The 19,657-nt window shown below is 40.0% G+C and overlaps 1 protein-coding gene across 2 annotated transcripts in view; it reads left to right on the plus strand.

Moving 5' to 3' along the window:
- STARD3NL (STARD3 N-terminal like) overlaps positions 1-19,657 on the plus strand; it is a 55,880-nt gene that overhangs the window by 26,490 nt on the left and 9,733 nt on the right. For both annotated transcript variants that reach the window (XM_072791610.1, XM_072791611.1), the window contains 6 exons: positions 4,940-5,207; positions 10,796-10,873; positions 13,827-13,904; positions 16,258-16,311; positions 16,425-16,542; positions 16,750-16,845. In XM_072791610.1, coding sequence (XP_072647711.1) covers positions 4,983-5,207; positions 10,796-10,873; positions 13,827-13,904; positions 16,258-16,311; positions 16,425-16,542; positions 16,750-16,845 — 649 coding nt within the window. In that variant the 5' untranslated portion in view covers positions 4,940-4,982. The remainder of the gene's footprint in view (positions 1-4,939; positions 5,208-10,795; positions 10,874-13,826; positions 13,905-16,257; positions 16,312-16,424; positions 16,543-16,749; positions 16,846-19,657) is intronic.

The raw sequence follows: 19,657 nt of genomic DNA on the forward strand, positions 1-19,657 counted from the left end.
TTGAAAGACATGGTTTGGCACCGGCAATAGGTGCCTAGAGGCTCTCTCTACTCCTCCTAGGAAGGTACAAGAATGTGTGGGACTTTTGTCTGATGCTAGCAGTGGTAGTGAGTGCTCAGAGCAGCTGCTGTTTACCATCTGGATAGTATCAGTTCTGTGCTGAAGCAGATGGAGTTGAAGTTTTGGCTCAGCATTTGCACCCAGCCTGGGGATGAGTGCAGTAGAAGAATCCCAAAGATGTAAGCATTTCTCTTTGGTAGCAGAAAGGATCTTTGTTCTTTTTGTTTCGGTTCTTGCATGTGGGAAGGATATCATAATTCATGAAGCTACCAACATAAATGGGGCATAGTTTTTCTCCAATTCTGGTAGTGTGAAATTAAGGAAAGAGAATTAAGTCAAAGAGCAGCATATTTATGCTGTAGGCACTGCTGAAGTGGCCCTCGGGTAAGCCACCATTAAGGTGTATACCTAACCTGTGGTGTCACTAGAGCAACTTGTGGAAAAATTAGAATGAATTACAGGTTTTTGCCAATCACGCAATCAGAGCATGTGTCGGAAAAATTAATATTCATCAATTAACCTAGTTTTGCTAATCTAAACAACTCTAAATCTTACATGGGTCTTCTTTGTGAAGCTAATGAAAACAGTAATCCCTCTTTCTAGAAAAATGCCCATAGTAAATATTGTAGTATATGGTTTCTGTTGTGACAATTCACCTCTGCCATCATAGTGTGAAAGCATCCATAGATAATACGATTGGGTGTGATGGTGTTCTATTAAAACCCGATATTCAAAAACAGGCAGCAGGCCATTATTTGACCTTCAGGCTATAGTTTGCCAACCCTGGTTTAGAACCTTGATAGCTGTGCTGGATTGGAACGTTAACCAGCAAATACTCCTTCTCCTCTTCTTTGAATGGAGCGTACATCCCAGCTCTGCTGCCTTCGGGCATGGCCTTGAGATATACTTTGGCTGATAGAATATGAGCAGACGTGTATACAAAGATTGTAAATGTATTTACATGATCTAGCTTGTCTCATGTGCTCTTGCCACTTGCCATGAAAATAACATGACCCAGATAGTCCTGGTCCAAGGAGGAGGACAGACAAAGATCAGAGTAGATGGAACACACAGTGTGAAGCCAAGTTCTACTGTCCCCAGAAGCCTCATTGCCCAGCTGAGCCTCAGAAGCCTCATTGCCCAGCTGAGCCTCTACTAGATAAGCTGAACTTCAGGCAACCTATAGACCTGTGAGCTTGAGATTAAATGTAGATTGTCTTAAGCCACTGAATTTTAGGCAGTTGTTAAAACAGCATGATTATAAAAATAGCTGGCTAATATTATAGTATAGGAAGATATTCATCTAGGCAGGAAGACAGGAATCTCATTTTCAAAAACTGAAACAACAAAAGGGGATTCTCATCTTATACAAATCCAAGAAAAAGATAAGGAGATGTTTGTCTTTTTTTTAATAATTCTCCACCCCACTCCTCATCCCCCATATTTTTTCCCTATAGTTGGAAAAAATCTTGAATTGTAGATTTAGGTTCCTGTGCATACAGCTAATCAATGCGTAACACCCACGTTAGAGAGGCTTAGCTTTCCTCAAGCCAACCCCAGAGGCTCTCAGTACCAAGAACTGAATATTCAATAGTTCCAAAATTATAACTGGGCGAATATCCAAGCTCTTCCTTAGAAAAAAACAGTTGTCGTCTCTTCCATTCAGAGAATTTTGAAAGCCAACTGTGCTAGATGGTAGAATTGACTTAGTCAGCAGTTGTTTTGTTCCTGCCATGTGCAATATACTGTGGTAGTTCCTGGGGCACAGAGGTATGCAAGTCAAACTCAAGGCCTTTATGGAGCACACTGACCAGCAGGAGAGAGAGGCGAGTAATGGGTAATTAGGGCACATTGTGGTAAGCAATACCGGAAGTGGCATGTCTACAGTCCCAGGGGAACTTGAAGATGTGCTTGACCCTGCCTGGGGATTGGAATGTGGCAAGCATTTCAGTGACGTCTTCCTAGAGGAATCCACACTTGAATCTTGGGAGAACAAAGTTAGCATGAAGTCCTATGATTGTAGAGTTGGAAGGGGCTTTATGTAGTACCCTTCTCTTTTTTTATACATTAAAAGGAAACTCTCCCCTTTAAGATTTCCCTCTGTCCTAGGGAAGGATCAGTCTGATAAGAATCAATCTGCTCACGACAGTCTGTGCTTTGAGTAACTGTTGTTGAAGGTATATAAATACCTATATATTTTAGCTAGTTAGCAGTTGTGCACATGAATCTAAAAGATAATGTAATGATTCTCATTTCTCAAGGCAGGTGCATACCATTGTATGGTGTCAGGTTTTAGTTTGAAATAGGCTCGATTTCTAGGGTTCGCCTTTTGTTACCATTTTTTATTCATGAGGAATGGGCTCAGGGAAGGAGGAATGAATGAGCCTGAGAAAATGATCTAATTACCTTGGAAGTGATTTTCTTCCTAAAAACAGCCCTGAGTTTCAGTTGTGAATTTGTTGGATTGTCTGTACAGTTTAGTAGACTTGAGAATTTAATTTTTAGATACAGTTGCTAATAGAATATTAGATTGGTTTAAACGCTATTTAGATTGCTTTTTCTTACTGTAGAATGTATTATTACAGAAATAGGTCTGTATTTATCTGGGTTCAAATTTAGAGAGCATTTCTGGTGTCTTTTTGAACTCTGAAATGTGTGTTTCATCACAGAAAACACAGTTGCTTTCCTTTTTATTTATTGTTTCAGAATGAACTCCTAGAAGCCTGGCATGTAAATTTAGTGTTTTGCAAACTTTGTTTTAAGAGCAACTATACTGGGGAATATGCCAATGGTATTCCTTCCCCTAGGATGGTAATGATCTCATTGAGAAAGAAATTGTGTATAAATAATTTTGGTTTTTGGAATTTTTTATTTTATTTTACAAAGCACTGAAGTGGACTTCTTTGAGCTTTTCAGAACGTCCAAGATGATGTTATCTACTGTCACCCGGATGTGTTGAAAAAGTAGGAAAGAGCCTCATAAAGTCCTGGGACATCTGTCCAGGACTATAAAAATATTACGTTTGAATTTAGTCCTTCCTGTTGTAAATACACTATGAACAAAATAGGGAATCTGAAAATATGGAAAAGGAAAAGGGGGGATATAATATTATCAGGGAGAGATAATCAGTATTAACGTTTAATATGCTTTATAGGTACATTCTTTTAAAAATTTGGTTTTATTTTTACAAAATTGTGAACATACTCTGTATGTGTATGTGTGTTCCATTTAATATTCAGATTTTAGGCTAGTTACTATTGTAATATAAGCCTTTTTCTGACTTCTAAATACTATATAAGTATTTCAATGACTACTGTGTCTGTACTATGATTTATCTATTTATCTATGATTATTACCTTTCTGTTAGATATTTAGATTGTTTTCTAACCAGAACTATTATAGATATATGATGATAAGGTCTGCTTAACAGAGACACATACACAGTTCATAAATAGGTAAGTGTACATAAGTGTATAGCATTTTGAATATTCACAAATCAATATACCACTGAAACCACTACCTACATCCATGGTAGTACTACTCAAGCCAAGAAATGGAATTTGATCAAACTTGTGAGCTCTAGTCAACTTCTTGCTCAAGAGTAATCACAAACCTGACCTCTAATGACATAGATCAGTTTCTGTCCTGAAGGTCTACAGTTAATTTTCTCTAGGTTTGCTGAAGTAAGGTTACTAGCCCAAGAAGGATGAATATTTTAAAGCATCTTAGTTTATGTAACCAAATTGCTTTCAAGAATGTTAATTCATTTTATTACCACATCTATGAAAATGTGGGAAGGACTTTTGTTCCCGAATGTGGGAAGGGAGAGAAGTGAGGGTCATGTGTAAAGAGATAGTTCTGGACTGTGAATAGGACCAAGTGGGAAAACAGTGCTTTAGGAAAATCTCAGCAGTCTGTTAACAAATTCTATTTTACTCACCTTGAAAATGCTTTTCTTTATCTGGACATCACCAGTCACTATGCTAGAAAGAAAGGAATCAATGCATTTTTCCTAGATCTGGACAAAAGTGGCACACAGACTTCTGCTTGCGATACATTGGCCAAAGAAAGGCTCATGAGGTTGATAGAGCCAGGGGTATAGAATCCTCCCATGGGGAGAGATGCTATGGGAGGGAAACGGGAATATTTGGTAAACGACACCGTTCACCATACTGTTTCATGACTTTGCATCACCTGTGAGGTGATCAGACCACTTAGATTACTAATCTTTTACCTTTATTATAGAAGCACATCCTGATCTTGGGGAGAGATGGCCCTGGATCTCTAGATAGAGCTGTAACTTGTGTAATTAGCACAGAGGTGTTTGCATAATGCTGAACTTTGGTGGTGGTGGTGGTGGGGGTGTACTTCTTTTCCAAGAAGAGGCCAGGAAACATGCTTACTCATTCAGAGGTGATGGGGAAATGCATTTCCTCTTCAGGAATATGTTTTTCCTGTCTAGTTTAGATATTCTGGTTACCTACTGTCTGGGGAGCTTTCAGAAAATGTTTTCCTGGTTCAGGAGAAATGACACAGAGTTGGAAAGGTTTTATCCCTGGCACAGCAAAGGACGGGTCTGCTCTGGATTATCAGTTATACCTTTCTCATGTGGTTAGCATCCTGTCTTCTCTCTTTAATACTGTAAATTTGCATTCTTCTTTATTTCATTCATTTCTGTAACAGCTCTTTTGTGGTATTGATTGATAACATCTAGAATTGCTTCCCATTTCACTTTCTCTTTATTGTCTTCATCAAAACAAATGTCTTCAGTTAAGACACTGTTGCTCATTAAAGAAACAGTTGCACGGTGGTGGGTGGTGGGGCTGGCATGGTGGTGTTAGGTGAGCTCTGATTTAACACAAAGCTCTCCTTTCTCTAGGGATGGTGAAGTTGGAAAAAGGCTCCTTTAACCTTCCTTCAGGATGAACCCCCTGCAAGAAGACATGGAAAACGCTCTCACAGGGAGCCAGAGCTCTCACGCTTCTTTGCGCGACGTCCATTCCATCAACCCTACACACCTCATGGCCAGGATTGAATCCTATGAAGGAAGAGAGAAGAAAGGCATATCTGATGTCAGGAGGACTTTCTGTTTGTTTGTCACCTTTGACCTCTTATTTGTAACATTACTGTGGATAATAGAGTTAAATGTAAGTGTTTTTTTCCCATGACTTTATATAAGAGTTGTTTCCAGAGACAGGAAACAATTTTCTTATTTTTCTCATCATTTCTGTCTCATTTTGTGAATTCCATGCTCTTTTCCAGCTGATTTTGACTTTTCTTGTGCTGTATTGGCATGTTTTAAAGCAAAGCCAGGTCATTTAAAACTCACTTTGAAGTTTGAATTCATGGTGTTTTGCTCTATACCAGGAGTGAACAAACTGCAGCCTGGGGGACAGATTCATCTGGCCTTTTTTATAAAGTTTTATTGGAACACAACCCTGCCCATCCACTTACCTATTGTTCATGACTGGCTTTAGTGCTCAGTGCTTGACTTGAGTATTTATTTCCTGACCCTTTTCTTGTTCCAAAAAGGTAGTAAGCCTCTGGAATATGTTTTAGCTGTTAAACCTACTTTTCTAATCCCCATGTTTGAGATTTTTCATGCATTCTTTACTGTTTCAGAAAGGGACTATTCATATTTTATGGAAAAAAATGTTGTAGAAACATTTGGAGGTTTATCTCTGTCTTGTCAAGTCTATGCAGTTATATTGTCATATAATTATCTGGACTAATACTGTCCAATGGAAATATAATGCAAGCCTCACAGATGATTAAGTTCTCCAGTTGCTACATTAATAAAGGTAAAAATACATTTAAATAATATATTTTATATAACTCAATAGATTTGTTTTCTCCCAAAGCCTTGGCTCTGTTTATATTCCTTACCAACAAATAGGAAACTTCCAGAATGCTTTCTTCACAGGCAAGAGTTGTTTAAAACCAATCAAGCCAGTGATAAGACATCGTAATTTAGAAACATCGTAATTTAGAATATTTTTTATTATTTGTCCCACATGTATATTTTAAAGACAATATTTAAATTAATATGTATTTCAAAAGAGTTAAAGTTTCCAAAACTAATGACTGTGTATTAAGAAATGAAAAGAAATACATCTTTTAACAGGAAAGCATAGCAGTAGTTTTAAGGGAACTCACTTAAAAATTTTAATTTTAATTTAATTTAATTTTAATTTTAATGACAGCACAAAATCAAAGCATTTATTGATTTACCAGTAATATCACTATCTGCTTTTAAGTGTGTGAAATTGTGGGGGGGGGGGAGATCACACTCTCTCATCCTTCCTTTCTTATTGCTTCAACAAAATTGAAATGGAAGTGAAGTGGACTGTGCACTGTTATTGTTCATCAGAGAGGATCGGTTTTTGCCTCTATGCAACATGTTATAAATAAAAAAAAATCACTAGGCCTAGCAATTAAGAAAGGTATTTTTATTTAATTTTTTTATTGAAGTATAATGAACATATACAATGGTATATTAGTTTCAGAACATAATGATTCAACATTCCTGTACATCACTCAGTCCTCACAATAAGCATAGTCACCATCTGTCACCAGACAACAATATTGCTGTCTCACTGACTATATTTCTTATGCTGTACTTTTCATCTCTGTGACTTATCTGTTTTGTAACTGGAAGCTTATGCCTCTTAATCCCCTCTGTTTCATGCATCACCCCACCCACCTCCACTCAGGCAACCATCAGTTCTCTGTATTTAAGAGTCTGTTTTGTTTGTCTCTTTTTTTTCATTTGTTCATTTATTTTGTTTCTTAAGTTCCACATGTGAGTGAGAAATCATATGGTATTTGTCTTTCTCTGACTTATTCCACTTAGCATAACACCCTCTAGGTCCATCCACATTATTGCAAAGGGCAGGATCACATTCTTTTTCATGGCTAATATTCCAGTGTGTGTGTGTGTGTGTGTGTGTGTGTGTGTGTGTGTATACACCACATCTTCATTCATCTGTTGATGGACACTTGGGTTGCTTCCATTTCTTGGCTATCTTACAATGCTGCAGTAAACATAGGGGTGCATATATCTTTTCAAATTAAGATATGTGTTTTAAGACTCAACTTTTCCACTGACTACTAGTTACCCCTGTTGGAAAATTAAAAGATCATATAAGAATATAGTAAAATAGCACATCTTGACCTTTTAAGCAAAGATTTATTTATTTATTTATTTATTTATTTATTTATTTATTATTAATAAATGATTTATTAACATTTAGTTTCTAATTCGGTTTGTTTTATATTGTCAGTCCTGACCTGGGTTATTCATCCCTTTAATTTGTGGTCTGTCTCTAAATCTCTAATCACTCACATCCATTGTTCTTTTTACATGTCTCTACGTTTCTGAGTGCTAGGGCATAGGGCATGGTGAACTACACAAAAAAAATTATATAAGATTTGAAGTTTGGCTGAGGAGATAAGACACGTATCTTATACTGCCTTGTAGTGTTGGTCTTGAAAAGAGGAAAGAAATAGCACAAAGGGTGTTAGGCTTTTGGCAGAGTAATGGGACTCAGCTGTCCTCTGCAATCATAACAGTAACCAAAATACTTTGCCCTCATCTATGACTTTCAAAGTAGCCAGTTTTCCTCCTTGCTTCAAGGAAGCAGGATTCTCAGGCCAAAAATGAAGACTCATCGTTTATTAAGTTGCTTGTTTGTTTTGTATTTCTCACGCTCCACATCCAGGGGAAAAGTAAGCCCTGTCAAATCTGCTTGTAGAATATATTCAAAATGTGACCTCTTCTTTCCATTCCTATAGTTGGTCCCCTCAACCATGCCGGTGCTAGCACTCATCCAAACTACTGTACCAGAGGCCCAGCCGATTTGCCTATTTCCACTCTTGTCCTCCTAATGCCCATTCTCCTCACAGAAGCCAGAGGGACTTTTAAAAGTAAAAACACAAATCAGATAATGTTACTTTCTATTTATAACCCTTCACTGACCTATCAGAGCACTTTGAATAAAATCCAAATGCTGTAACATGGCTTGCACAGCCCCAAGGAGCTTCCAGACTTCCTTCCCTACTCTCTCTCTGTTCTGGTCCACCCAGAGCAGCCCAGACGTGCCTCCTGGTCTCACAATGTAACAAACTCTCTTCTGTTTGGGGCCTTTATACTAGTTGTTCCTTCTAAATGAAATGGTTAATTGCCTTTATCTTGATGCAGATTCTGACTGCTTATCATGCTGGTAATCTGTCAGTTTAAATATTACCACAGAGAAGCCTTCCATTTACCACTGGACCAAAAGAAGTCAACCATTACAGTGTCACCCTGCTCTGCTTTGTTCTCTGCATGGCACTTATTTTCTTGTTTGTCATCTCTCACTGCTTGGTAGAATATAAGTTCCATAAAGACAGAGATACTATTTTGTTTACTAAAGTATTCATTGTATTTAGAACCATACTTGACGCTTAATACGTTTTCATTAAATATTTGGTGAATGGATAAAGATCTTGTGGCAGTGGTTTGCCAGTTGGATTACCTTACGGACAGATCGGTTCTAAAGCTGTTAAAGGAATCCCATGTACGGTGGTGGGACTAGAAAAGAAAAAGCTAACCTTAGAGAAATACTAAAAAAATAAGTATGCTGATAGACTTACCGATAGGCTGGTTTTATCATCCCCGGTGTCCAAAAACGACTCTGAAGATTTCTCGTGTTGGAATGTAGAAGAACAGGATGAGCTCTGTCAGAGCTGTGAGGAGAGGTTCCATGTGAAACTAAAGACGAGTCTATAGTGGACACCTTGAGCTAGAGACAAAGATTTTGAAATAAGATTTAGAGTGCAGGTTGGAGCTACAGATGTAGATTGAGATTTCTCTATTTAAAGGCAAGACAAAATCCGTCTTTTTAAAAAAAAAAAAAAAGATTTAGAGAGAGGGAGAACATAAGCAGGGGGAGAATCAGAAGGAAGAAGGAGAATCCCCAGCAGACTCCATGCTGAGTACAGAGCCTGACATGGGCCTCGATCTCACAACCCCAAGATCATGATCTCAGCTGAAACCAAGGGTCAGCTGCTTAGCCAACTGAGCCACCCAGGCACCCTCCAAATCAGGGTCTTTTAAAGTGTGCAGATACTGTAGAAAACCTTTTTTCTACTGTCTGTTGATTGAAGAACTTCATGAGCAGGTTGTTAGCTGTTCTTAGCAAGGAGGATAGAGATTAAGAACCCCTCTTTACTGTAGGTCAGTTGGAATAATCATTCTTCTAATATTTGAGATAGTGCTAAGTGTCCTTAGTTTGGAGACACACAGTGATAACACTGCATGATTGTTTGGCTTTTAATAATTATTTTTCTTTGCTCCCAAGTTTTCCATTCTATATGCTATATAGATCTATATTCAAGCAGGTCAGTAGCTAGTCTGCACAAATTACACAGAAACCGAAACCTCCTTAAGGGATTTTAAAGTACCAAATGTTTTTTATGGTATATTTGCATTTAAACAACAAATACAAATACTTGTAAAAGTTTCCAAGCCAAGAGGATCCATTCCTTGTGGCAACTTTAATTCCAGTTTGACCAATTAGCAAACCTTACAAAGGCATTCCTTAATTGATTTTCTCCTCATTTATCCAGGTCTTTGGTCCATCACCCTTCAGTTTGTCCTTTTTCAGATCATCTCCATCAGTTTGCCAGGATAAACAATGTCTATACTCCAGATTGGAAATGCCAGTTTACTGTTGCATGTCATATTCCCTAATCCATTGGCCCTAATGATTCTAGTGTCCGCTTAACTGCTGCATTAACTGTCAGACACACGTTCCTTTACTTGATTTTTTAAAAAAGATTTTATGTATTTATCCATGAGAGACGCAAAGAGAGGCACAGAAACATGGGCAGAGGGAGAAGCAGGCTTCATGTGGGGAGCCCAACGTGGGACTCGATCCCAGGACCCCAGGATCACGACCTGAGCCAAAGGCAGACCTGAGCCAAAGGCAGACACTCAACCACTGAGCCACACAGATGCCCTATTATTTTATTTTTTTTTTAAAATATTTTCTATAAGTGTAATATGTAGAGTTCTGAACTTGATCATTTAAAAGTCATCTTGGTAGGAGAATTGGCAGAGGAAAGTTTGTAATCTTAGGTCTGATTTTCATCATTTATTGTAACTTAAGCACATATGATTGTAGGTCTGGTTTGTCCCTCATTTCATTACCACGTTAAAAATATATGTTGATAAAAGTGCAGGGTTTTCATATGCCAGGAGCAAATAAAAAAGAAAAACCAGAGAGAATATCTACACTTCTGTCCCATGTTATTGATCTTTGCTAAGATTAGAGGACCCATTGGCCTTCCAAGAGCTAAAACAATGGAAAGTGGGCAGAGAGTGAGGGCAGCCCTGGACGAATGTGAATTGTCTCCCTTAAAATTATACATTTGTATAATTGAAGATTTTATTTAGAAGAAAAAAGAAGCGGTTTTAAAAAACATTTTAGTTTGCTAAAATAGGAACTACAAACAAGGCATTGTTTTTCATCATACATTTATATTTGTTGAATAAATGAATTCAGAATTGAAGTGGGAAATGCTATTCAATATTTTTTCTATTAGAGTTAATGAGTATTTGTTCTTCCTATTTTAACATTTCAGGGTTCTAAGAAGGTAGGCAGAAAAGTGTGTACAAAACCTTACATGTATGTTTTCTTGTATTATTTTCACACGTAAATGTCTCATTTTTACTTTTCACTCTCCTTTCTAGGTGAATGGAGGCATTGAGAACACATTAGAGAAGGAGGTGGTGCAGTATGACTACTACTCCTCTTATTTTGATATATTCGTAAGTATTTCCTATTTTACATTTCACTTCAGATATGATGAATCTAACCACAAGTGAATTTCTTCTGAGTCGATCACACACACTATGCCATTCTCTCTTTCCCTCTCTTAAACCCTGGCTTTCCTTCCCTCTCAGTTTCCAGACCAGTCAGTGCACTCTCACTCTCTTTGTAATGAATCGTCTTGTCACAGGAAGGAAAGAAAATGATTAATGAGAGATAAGGAAGGGCAACAGAAGGAGCCTTTTTTTTTTAATATATATATTTTTTATTGAAGTTCGATTTACCAACATATAGTATGACACCCAGTGCTCATCCCGTCAGGTGCCCCCCTCAGTGCCCATCACCCAGTCACCCCATACCCTCACCCACCTCCCCTTCCACTACTCCTTGTTCATTTCTCAGAGTTAGGGAGTCTTTCATGTTTTGTCACCCTCTAATTTTTCCCACTCATTTTCCCTCCTTTCCCCTATAATCCCTTTCACTATTTTTTATATTCCCCATATGAGTGAAACCATATAATGATTGTCAGAAGGAGCCTTTATTCTTTTCATAGAAGCCAGTGACCCACCCTAATCACTAACAGGAAAATTGACCTGTTTATATAACAACACGATGAAAATGCCATTCCTTTCCTGCCTTGAGATAGATTTCTGAGTGTACTTCTATTAATATACAACATTTCATTTTTCTATAATTGGAGTTTTCAAGGAAAGTTATCTGTTGATAATTCTGGGCAACCTTAGTTAGTTGTAGAACTACACAGATGTGATTCTCTATAGACAAGGCCTTCATTTCATTCAAAAGAATGCTTACAATCTTTCAGGGCACACTGTAACTCGCACTGGGTTTGGTATGTCTCCCCAGTATCTTTTTATAGTTGATAGTGTAAGTAAATCAGATTGTAACATCATGTTAGATGTAGTGTGGGCAATTCATATTCACAGTGAATTCCTCCAAATTCATTTTATCTACTTTGTTCACTACCCTCAGAAGCTTTATGCACAGTTGTTAAGAGCACGACAGTCAGAAAAACTTGGGTTTGATTCACACCACTATCACTATTTGTACATCTTTTAATGTATTGGGTCTAAACTTCAGTGTTTTCATATGTAAAATAAGATTACCCTAGTTCTGAAAAGTAAATAAAATAATGCATGGAAAACATTTAGGCCAATGATTGATACATCCTGGAAGCTCAGAGAACCACCTGCTGTCACTATCATCATCATCATTTTTGGTTGAGAATTTTAGTAATTGAGTAATTATATTTTCTAGTGGTTTTCAAACTACACTAGAAGGCTTTTTTGTTGTTGTTGTTTTATTTCTGAAGGGGCCTGCAGAAGTGTGTATGGGGAAGGAGCTGTGACTCCCAGTAAGCAGAGGTTAGGGTTCCCTGTCATTGACATCTTGCAACCCAAGTAGTTCCATTTTTCTCTGTATGATATGTTTGACTTCCAATAAGATTGTGTTGAAAAAGTGTTTGGTTGCTACAGAATATTTGGAAAATCACTAATATAATTTTAATTCCCTCATTTTTCCAAGTGAGGAAATTGAGTTTCTTTGGTTCGGTGTCTTGACCCATCCCAGGTCATTAAAGTTCGTGGCAGAGGTGATAGATCCCATATTTCTTGACATTTCTGTCTTCAAAAACAATTGACCTATAATAGCAAGATTTATTTCCCTTTTTCCTCTTCTTTCCCTTGCTGAATCTATCTTAAACTAGCCTCAGCCAGGAAACCAGGCTAATCTATCAGCCAGATCTCTGAGAGTTGTCTGTTCTTTATGCTTAGGAAGTCAGTGGTCCTGGACAAATAGTCAGGGCCCATTAGCTCAGACTAAAAGGACTGATATGTCTGGCCTGGAAATGGACACAGCCTCCAGGAAACCTTTGGACCAGGGAGACTTTGACATAGAGGGCTGAAGAAGACTTATCCTTTTGCCAAACCCAGAATGCAGGGCTAGAATTAGAATGAATAGAGAAGCTAAACAGTTTGCAGATTGTTGGAAAATACATTTTTAATGAAAACAGCAAATTAAAACAAAACATAACCTGTGACCTTCATTTACGTAAAAGGATCTTAAGTGTGGTCCTCTGGTCAGTGGCTGCAAAAAGGCTGTCAGCCTCCAACCTTTCAGTAGTTTTGATTAGTGAAAAACTTTTGGCTGACTCCTGCCCTCAGGCACTGCTCAAGAGTCACCTGACTTTTCTCTATCCACAATAGGCATGTCTTCCAAGGAAAATTGGTAAAATCTTACTCTATGTGTATTCCTTACTAAATGAGAATTACAAAGACAGCTGTGACATAGTGGTTCAGTAGAGCCCGACCACCTGGTTTCAAGTCCTGGCTTCCTCCCCAAGGAGTTGTGTGACCTTGTATAATTTTTCTATCTACTTTATGTGTATAGTGGGATTAATGACAGTAATTGATACATGGGATTGTTGACAAAGGGATTACATGGGATAATAATACACATGAAGGATTTCACAAATGTTACAGAGCTACCCTAAGTAATCGGGTGGTAGCTACTTGGATAGAACTCTCCCAGTACCCCTGTAACCCAGAGATTTACAGTGGACTTTACTAAGAACCTGTCTCTTTCAAAAGTGAGTGTCTGTACCAGGAGTGGGAAAGTCAACTCTGAGAGCATCCTCTCCAGTCTTAACAGCATATCAGAAATATATGTGTACTCAAATAGAAAGGAAAAATAAAATGGTGTTTTATTTTTATAAAAATAAAAATGGTGTTGATAATGGGAAGTGAATTTGAATCCTTATTTGGGCAGTATTCCATAAATTCTAAAGCAGAGATCCCAAATATGGATCTATAGCCCAGTGCCAGTCATCAGTTAAGTCAGAATAATAAAGATGCTTTGGTGAGTTCTTCATAAAACTCCATTATTTTATATTTGTATCTGTTTTTTAAAACTTACTTTGTCTTTTTCTTAATACAGCTTTTGGCAGTTTTTCGATTTAAAGTGTTAATACTTGCATATGCTGTATGCAGACTGCGCCATTGGTGGGCAATAGCGGTGAGTATGTCTGTGCGAGTTGTTCATCTTCTCCAGTGCTGGTGGCCCAGGCCTGCTCACAGCAACAGGTTGGGAGAAAATGTGCTTTTCATCTGGGTTGAATTCTTCTAGCTTCAGTAGGTTCAACACTCCAGGGCTTCTTTCCAATGGCAATGAGTAACTAGCTTTGTCTCAACGGATACTGAGCCAAATGAGGAACATAGAGACCCAACAATGGTTCTTGGCCAAACACCAACACACCCTCTGCCTCATTTTGCAAATGAATGATGAAATCAGTACTTCTGTCATAAAGATACTTGTGAAAATTTCCCCTTTGGTTGAAACTGCTTGGTAATTCTTCATGACTTGTTCTCTGCTTATTTTGATCATTGCCTTTCTTGCTATTTTATTCCCCTCCCTCTAATATCAAAGGGAAAAGTTCCTGTGCTCCTTTTATATTGTTACCTTCAGGCTTCTTGAAGGCAGTGGTGTTTTTTTTTTTTTTTGGCAGTGGTGTTTTTAAACATTTATTTACTTTAGAGAGCTAGAGCACATAGCGGGAGCAGGAGAGGGAGAGAGAACTTCAGGTGCACTCCCTGCAGAGCTTGGAACCAGAAGTGGGGCTCAGTGTCTCAACCCTGAGATCCTGATCTGAGCCAAAACCAAAAGTCAGACACTTAACTGAAGGTGAAGGAGCCCTGAAGGCAGTGGTATTTTTCCTCGTCTCTGTTTCTTCACATCCGGCACGGAGCTTTGGCACTTGCTCTTCACCATCAGTAAATATTTACTGATTAAAAGAAGAATTATAAGCCATTCTGCCTCAGTTATTTTTGCTACTTCCACAGATGTCTGAATACTGACCTTTTGAAGAGCTCTAATAAGGCAGGTGTATGGGGATAACATTGAGCTCCCCAAGCTGGAGGGAGCGGCTCCAGAATACTTGCAGTTCTGCTTCTGGAGTGAGGCCTCGGTGTGTGTGTGTGGGCCAGCAAAGCTTGCCCAGCTGGGGATGGACCCTCTTCTAAGACGTGGTCCTCCAGGAGCCAGCTCTTCTGAGCATCCACAGAATCACAGGTGGGACATCAGACCCTCAGCTGAGTCCCAAGCTAATGTGTCTCAGATGTAGGCTGACAGCATTAGCCAGATTTGACTCCCTGTCCTGAATATATTTTTACTGATAACAAATAGCTGTGATTGTGTCTTTCTGATTTTCTTCAGCCATCCCATTTGAGACATTCTACTCCAAAGTTTCTTTAACGTACACTAGTGTTTGTCAGACCATCTGTCTCGATATTTGTTTCAGAGGCGTGAGTGATACTCAGTGAGTTTTTATTATTTATTTATTTATTTAAAGATTTTATTTATTTATTCGTGAGAGACCCAGAGAGGCAGAGACACAGGCAGAGAGAGAAGCAGGCTCCCTGCGGGGAGCCTGATGCGGGACTCGATCCCCAGACTCCAGGATCATGCCCCAGGCCGAAGACAAGCGCTCAGTCACTGAGCCACCCAGGGATCCCCGAGTTTTTAGAAAGTATCCAATATCTACTCCAAATTATGAAACGATAGGTCATGCTTAGCACATCCATTTGATTATTTTTTATTTTTCCTTTTAAAAACATTTGCAGAGAGGGGTCAGCCAGCTGGAAGGAGGACTCACCTGGTACCTAATAAGGTACTAAGTGTCAGCCTATAAAATTAATTTGTGTCAGAATGTAAAATGCCTCCTCTCTTTCAGATATAGCTCACTCTGGCTGGGGTGTGTGTGTGTGGAGATATATATATATATATATATATATATATATATATATATATATATAATGTTTGCGTGTAGGGGGGTGATTTGCTAAAAAATACTGACTCTGCAACTGTGTTTATACTCACAGAGCTTGACACCTCATGTCCCCTGATCCCTGTTCTGTCAGGCTCCTGCTGGTATCACCCTGGTCAGGGGTCATGTTGCTAGGAATCCTCTTTGGGGGATGGAGAGACTAGGCCCAGGTCCTGTGGGATGATCCCTGGGCTCCCTAACCACTAGGGGGAGCCCCGGCTCTGCATTTCAGGGGTCCCTTCTGTGGGGACAGTGCCTTTGCAGGTTGGACCTTGTGGGGACAAAACTCGGTTCCCCCCCCCCCAAACACACACACAGTGGCCTGCTAGACCCTGGGAGGAGGGAGAGCACCAGCAGCCAGTGGGGTCGGGAGCCACGGAGACGCCCATGTTGGCCAGTGTCAGTTCAGGGGCCGGGGACAGAGTGGTGTGGGCAGAGCTTTTCCAGGCATTGGGAGCTTCTGGCTCAGACAGGGATCTTTGGGAGCAGGTGCCTTCCCAATGTAAAAGGTCTAATGCAAATGATGTTGGATGATGTGTCTTTCAGTTGACGACAGCAGTGACCAGTGCCTTTTTACTCGCAAAAGTGATCCTCTCAAAGGTACAGCCTCCCATGTTCTCTTACCATTACCATCTATAATGGCGAAGCCTTATTTTCCATTGTGAGCTCCTGGTAATTGCATTTCCCTCTCCTGCTCACATCTGTCCTTCCAGCTTTTCTCTCAAGGGGCTTTCGGCTATGTGCTGCCCATCATTTCCTTCCTCCTGGCCTGGATTGAGACCTGGTTCCTGGATTTCAAAGTCTTACCTCAAGAGGCAGAAGAGGAAAACAGTGAGTGTCTCCCCAGATTAGCTTCCTGAGACCAGCTAGGTACCAAGCTAGAAGGGAGACCCTGAAAGTCCTGATTTGAACAGAACTTACCTTTTTGCTAAGCCTTCCTTTAATATAATGATAACAGCATTTTATTGTGATTAACCTTGCCCAGAAGCTACCAGAAGTATGACATCATTCCCAGCATTTGAATTTCTTCTCTTCCAGGACTCCTGATAGTTCAGGATGCTTCAGAGAGGGCAGCACTTATACCTGGTGGTCTTTCTGATGGTCAGTTTTATTCTCCTCCTGAATCCGAAGCAGGTAAAAAAAAATTGTGATTCTCCTTTGTGTTTACATTCATCACTCAAAAGCCCAGTCCTCCCTCCGTCTCCTCCCTCCCTCTGCTCTCAGAACACTGAGCAGACATGGAGCACAGCAGGCATGGAGACAGGAAAGTAACTGAGACCTGGTCTTGCTGTGGGACCCGTGGTAAGACCCAGAGTGTAAAACAAATGTCTCCAAGGGCCACAGACCCTGTGATGTGCCCTCTGCATCTCAGAAGACAGGCAGACCAGGGGAAGGGGCTGGATGTTCTCTGATTACCTGCCATGCCCTCACCTGACCATCCTCCAGGACCCCCTGTGTGAGGATGGAGCTCTGTCTACCTGGTTGCTGGTGATGGAGACCAGAGCCTCCTTGGGGACCTGCCCTTTCTTAGAGGCTCCCATCCCATCACTCACTAGGCCATGTCCACCCTCTGGATTTCTGCCTCCTGTGTCTCATCATTGTCCCACCTCCTGTTTCTTCACCTTGCATTCAGCATCTCTTGCTTCGGTTTCTGCACCAGCCTCCTGCCTCCTGTCACAGTCACCCTGTCCCAGCCCCATGTGAAGTAGAACACTAGATTTATTCCATGGGTTCCTCAAGCCACTCTAGGATGTGAAAGTCTCATTAACCCTGGAAGTCATTTGTGCAAAGTCATACAAAGAGTAAGAGATGGAGCTGGGATTTGAACCCGGCTCAGGGCTGGAGTCCATGCTCACAGCTAATCCATGTGTGGCCTTTCAGTATTAATGGAAACACAGTGTTGATCACATCTTCTCCTGCACAACAGCCTTCAGTAGGGGAAAGGATTAAGTAAGTCATGGTCCTCATTCTGGTAGAAAGCACCATTTGACCTCCCATAGGCAGTTATCCAAACTCCCAGTCCTGTCTCCTTGTGTCTCTTAGTTTTCTGAAAACACTATGTACCAAAACCCCCAGGCCATTGCTCAGCTTGCTTTTTCTATCCTTCCCACTGTTCCTCGGGAGTCCTACTCTCCACTCACAGGAGAGAAAGCTTCTCCCACCCCACCCTCACCCCCAGGCTGCTGGGAGGGTGTTCTCTGCATTTCCTTAGGAACCTCTCCTACACCCTGTCATCCGTGCTGGCTCCCTGCCCTCAGCGCTGACCTCGCTGTTCCTACTGTGGGGATGGGGACCTGAGTTAGAGACTGCATTATTGTATTCCCAGCATTGAGCTCAGTGAGTAATTGAACACACACACACACACACTGTACAGCAGTTTCCAGGCAGAAAGACTCATGTGAGTGATCAGTGAGACAGCAATGAGACATAGCAAATCAGGGGAACTCCAAGTAACATGGTATTCTGGACTCTTGGTATTGCTTCTAAAAGCAGGTTAAAATATGAAAGCATAGGATCAGATGAAATACAGATATGAATTAGCAGAAAATGTGTTTCTCAGCCAACAGAAACTCAAGTAAGTACTAACCTTTTGTATACCTCATGAGAGTTATTTCCTTGAGTTTTTTTGTTATAGGACTCATTCTTTTGGAAAGAGGAAGTTTGCATTCTTGTTCATGCTTTTGTATAGCTTTTATTTTCCTAAGAGTAATAAAAGTTCTCAGTAGTGATGTGTTTACTTAATTAGAAGTTCAGAGCGGCAGGATAAACAGGAGGAATCCCACCTTAGACATTCTTCATCAAGCTCCCAGGTCTGAATCCACTGGCTTCCTGCCTCTGACTTGTACTCCCACCTAGTGGTGGTTGGGAGCATTTCCATTTCATTGGGTTCCGGAGCTGATCTGGAACAAACCTGGTCAGGGTGCTCTGCTGGGAAGCTGCTTTGTTCAAGACAAAATGCAAGTGTGTAGTAGGAGAGAAGGAGTGTTCAAAGTGACTTACTTTATTGTATTATATTTTCATTGGCTGAACCTTCAAGTTAGGAAAGAATTATAATTAAAAACTGTTATTGGAATTAAAAACTGTACCTAGAAAAGAAGATTCAACTCTAAAGCACTGTTGGCTCATGAGGCCAGTGGTTGAAAATTAAACAGAACAGGCGTCTGTGCTTCTGCTGCCCTGGGACTGATGCGGCGCTGGTTGGCCCCTGGTGGAGAAGAGGGCATCTGGGGGCTGCTTGCCTTCTCCTGACTTTCTCCTGCACCTAGTGTGGTGCCGGCACAGAGTACATTTATTTATAGCCGTGGAAGGAATGGATGAAAGGAAGAGAAATAAATCAGAGTCAACAAAAATTAAAATGTTAGCATTTTTCCTTGTGAAGGATTGGCCTGAATTTTAGTATCACAGAGATTCTGAAAGTTAGCACCTTTTGATAGATTACTTTTAAAGGCTATTAAGGTGGTGTGTTTGCAGGTTTACATATTCGTCTAACCATATCGTGCTTACCTGTGTATTCAGTAGAAGGAATGAGGAAGCACAGTCCTTTGTCAGGTGATTGGGATGAAGTTGTTTGTGTAGTCAGACAGCTGAAGTGAACCCATTGTGATGTTGAGGAAAAGTTAGTCACCTCATCATCAAAAGACTTCATTTGAAGAGTAGTTCAGTTGCATAATATACTCTGTGCTAAGCAAATCTAGGGAAAGACACTGTAATTCTGCTTTGATACTTTCTAATAGTAACCAGCCACACATGCTTGTTTGCCCTGGACAGTATTAGCTTACTCCTGTGGGTCCATGTAATTATTATTATACTCCTTTGATCTCTAGGAAATGTTCTTGTTTAGATGATCAATTCTGTAGTCACCTTACAGATAATCAATAAATTTGACACACAGTTTTTCTAGTTTTTATTAAAAATTTTGAAGTGTATTAAAACATCACCACTGAGG

The sequence above is a fragment of the Canis lupus genome, chromosome 21 (assembly GCF_048164855.1).
Source record: "Canis lupus baileyi chromosome 21, mCanLup2.hap1, whole genome shotgun sequence".
NCBI lineage: Eukaryota > Metazoa > Chordata > Mammalia > Carnivora > Canidae > Canis > Canis lupus.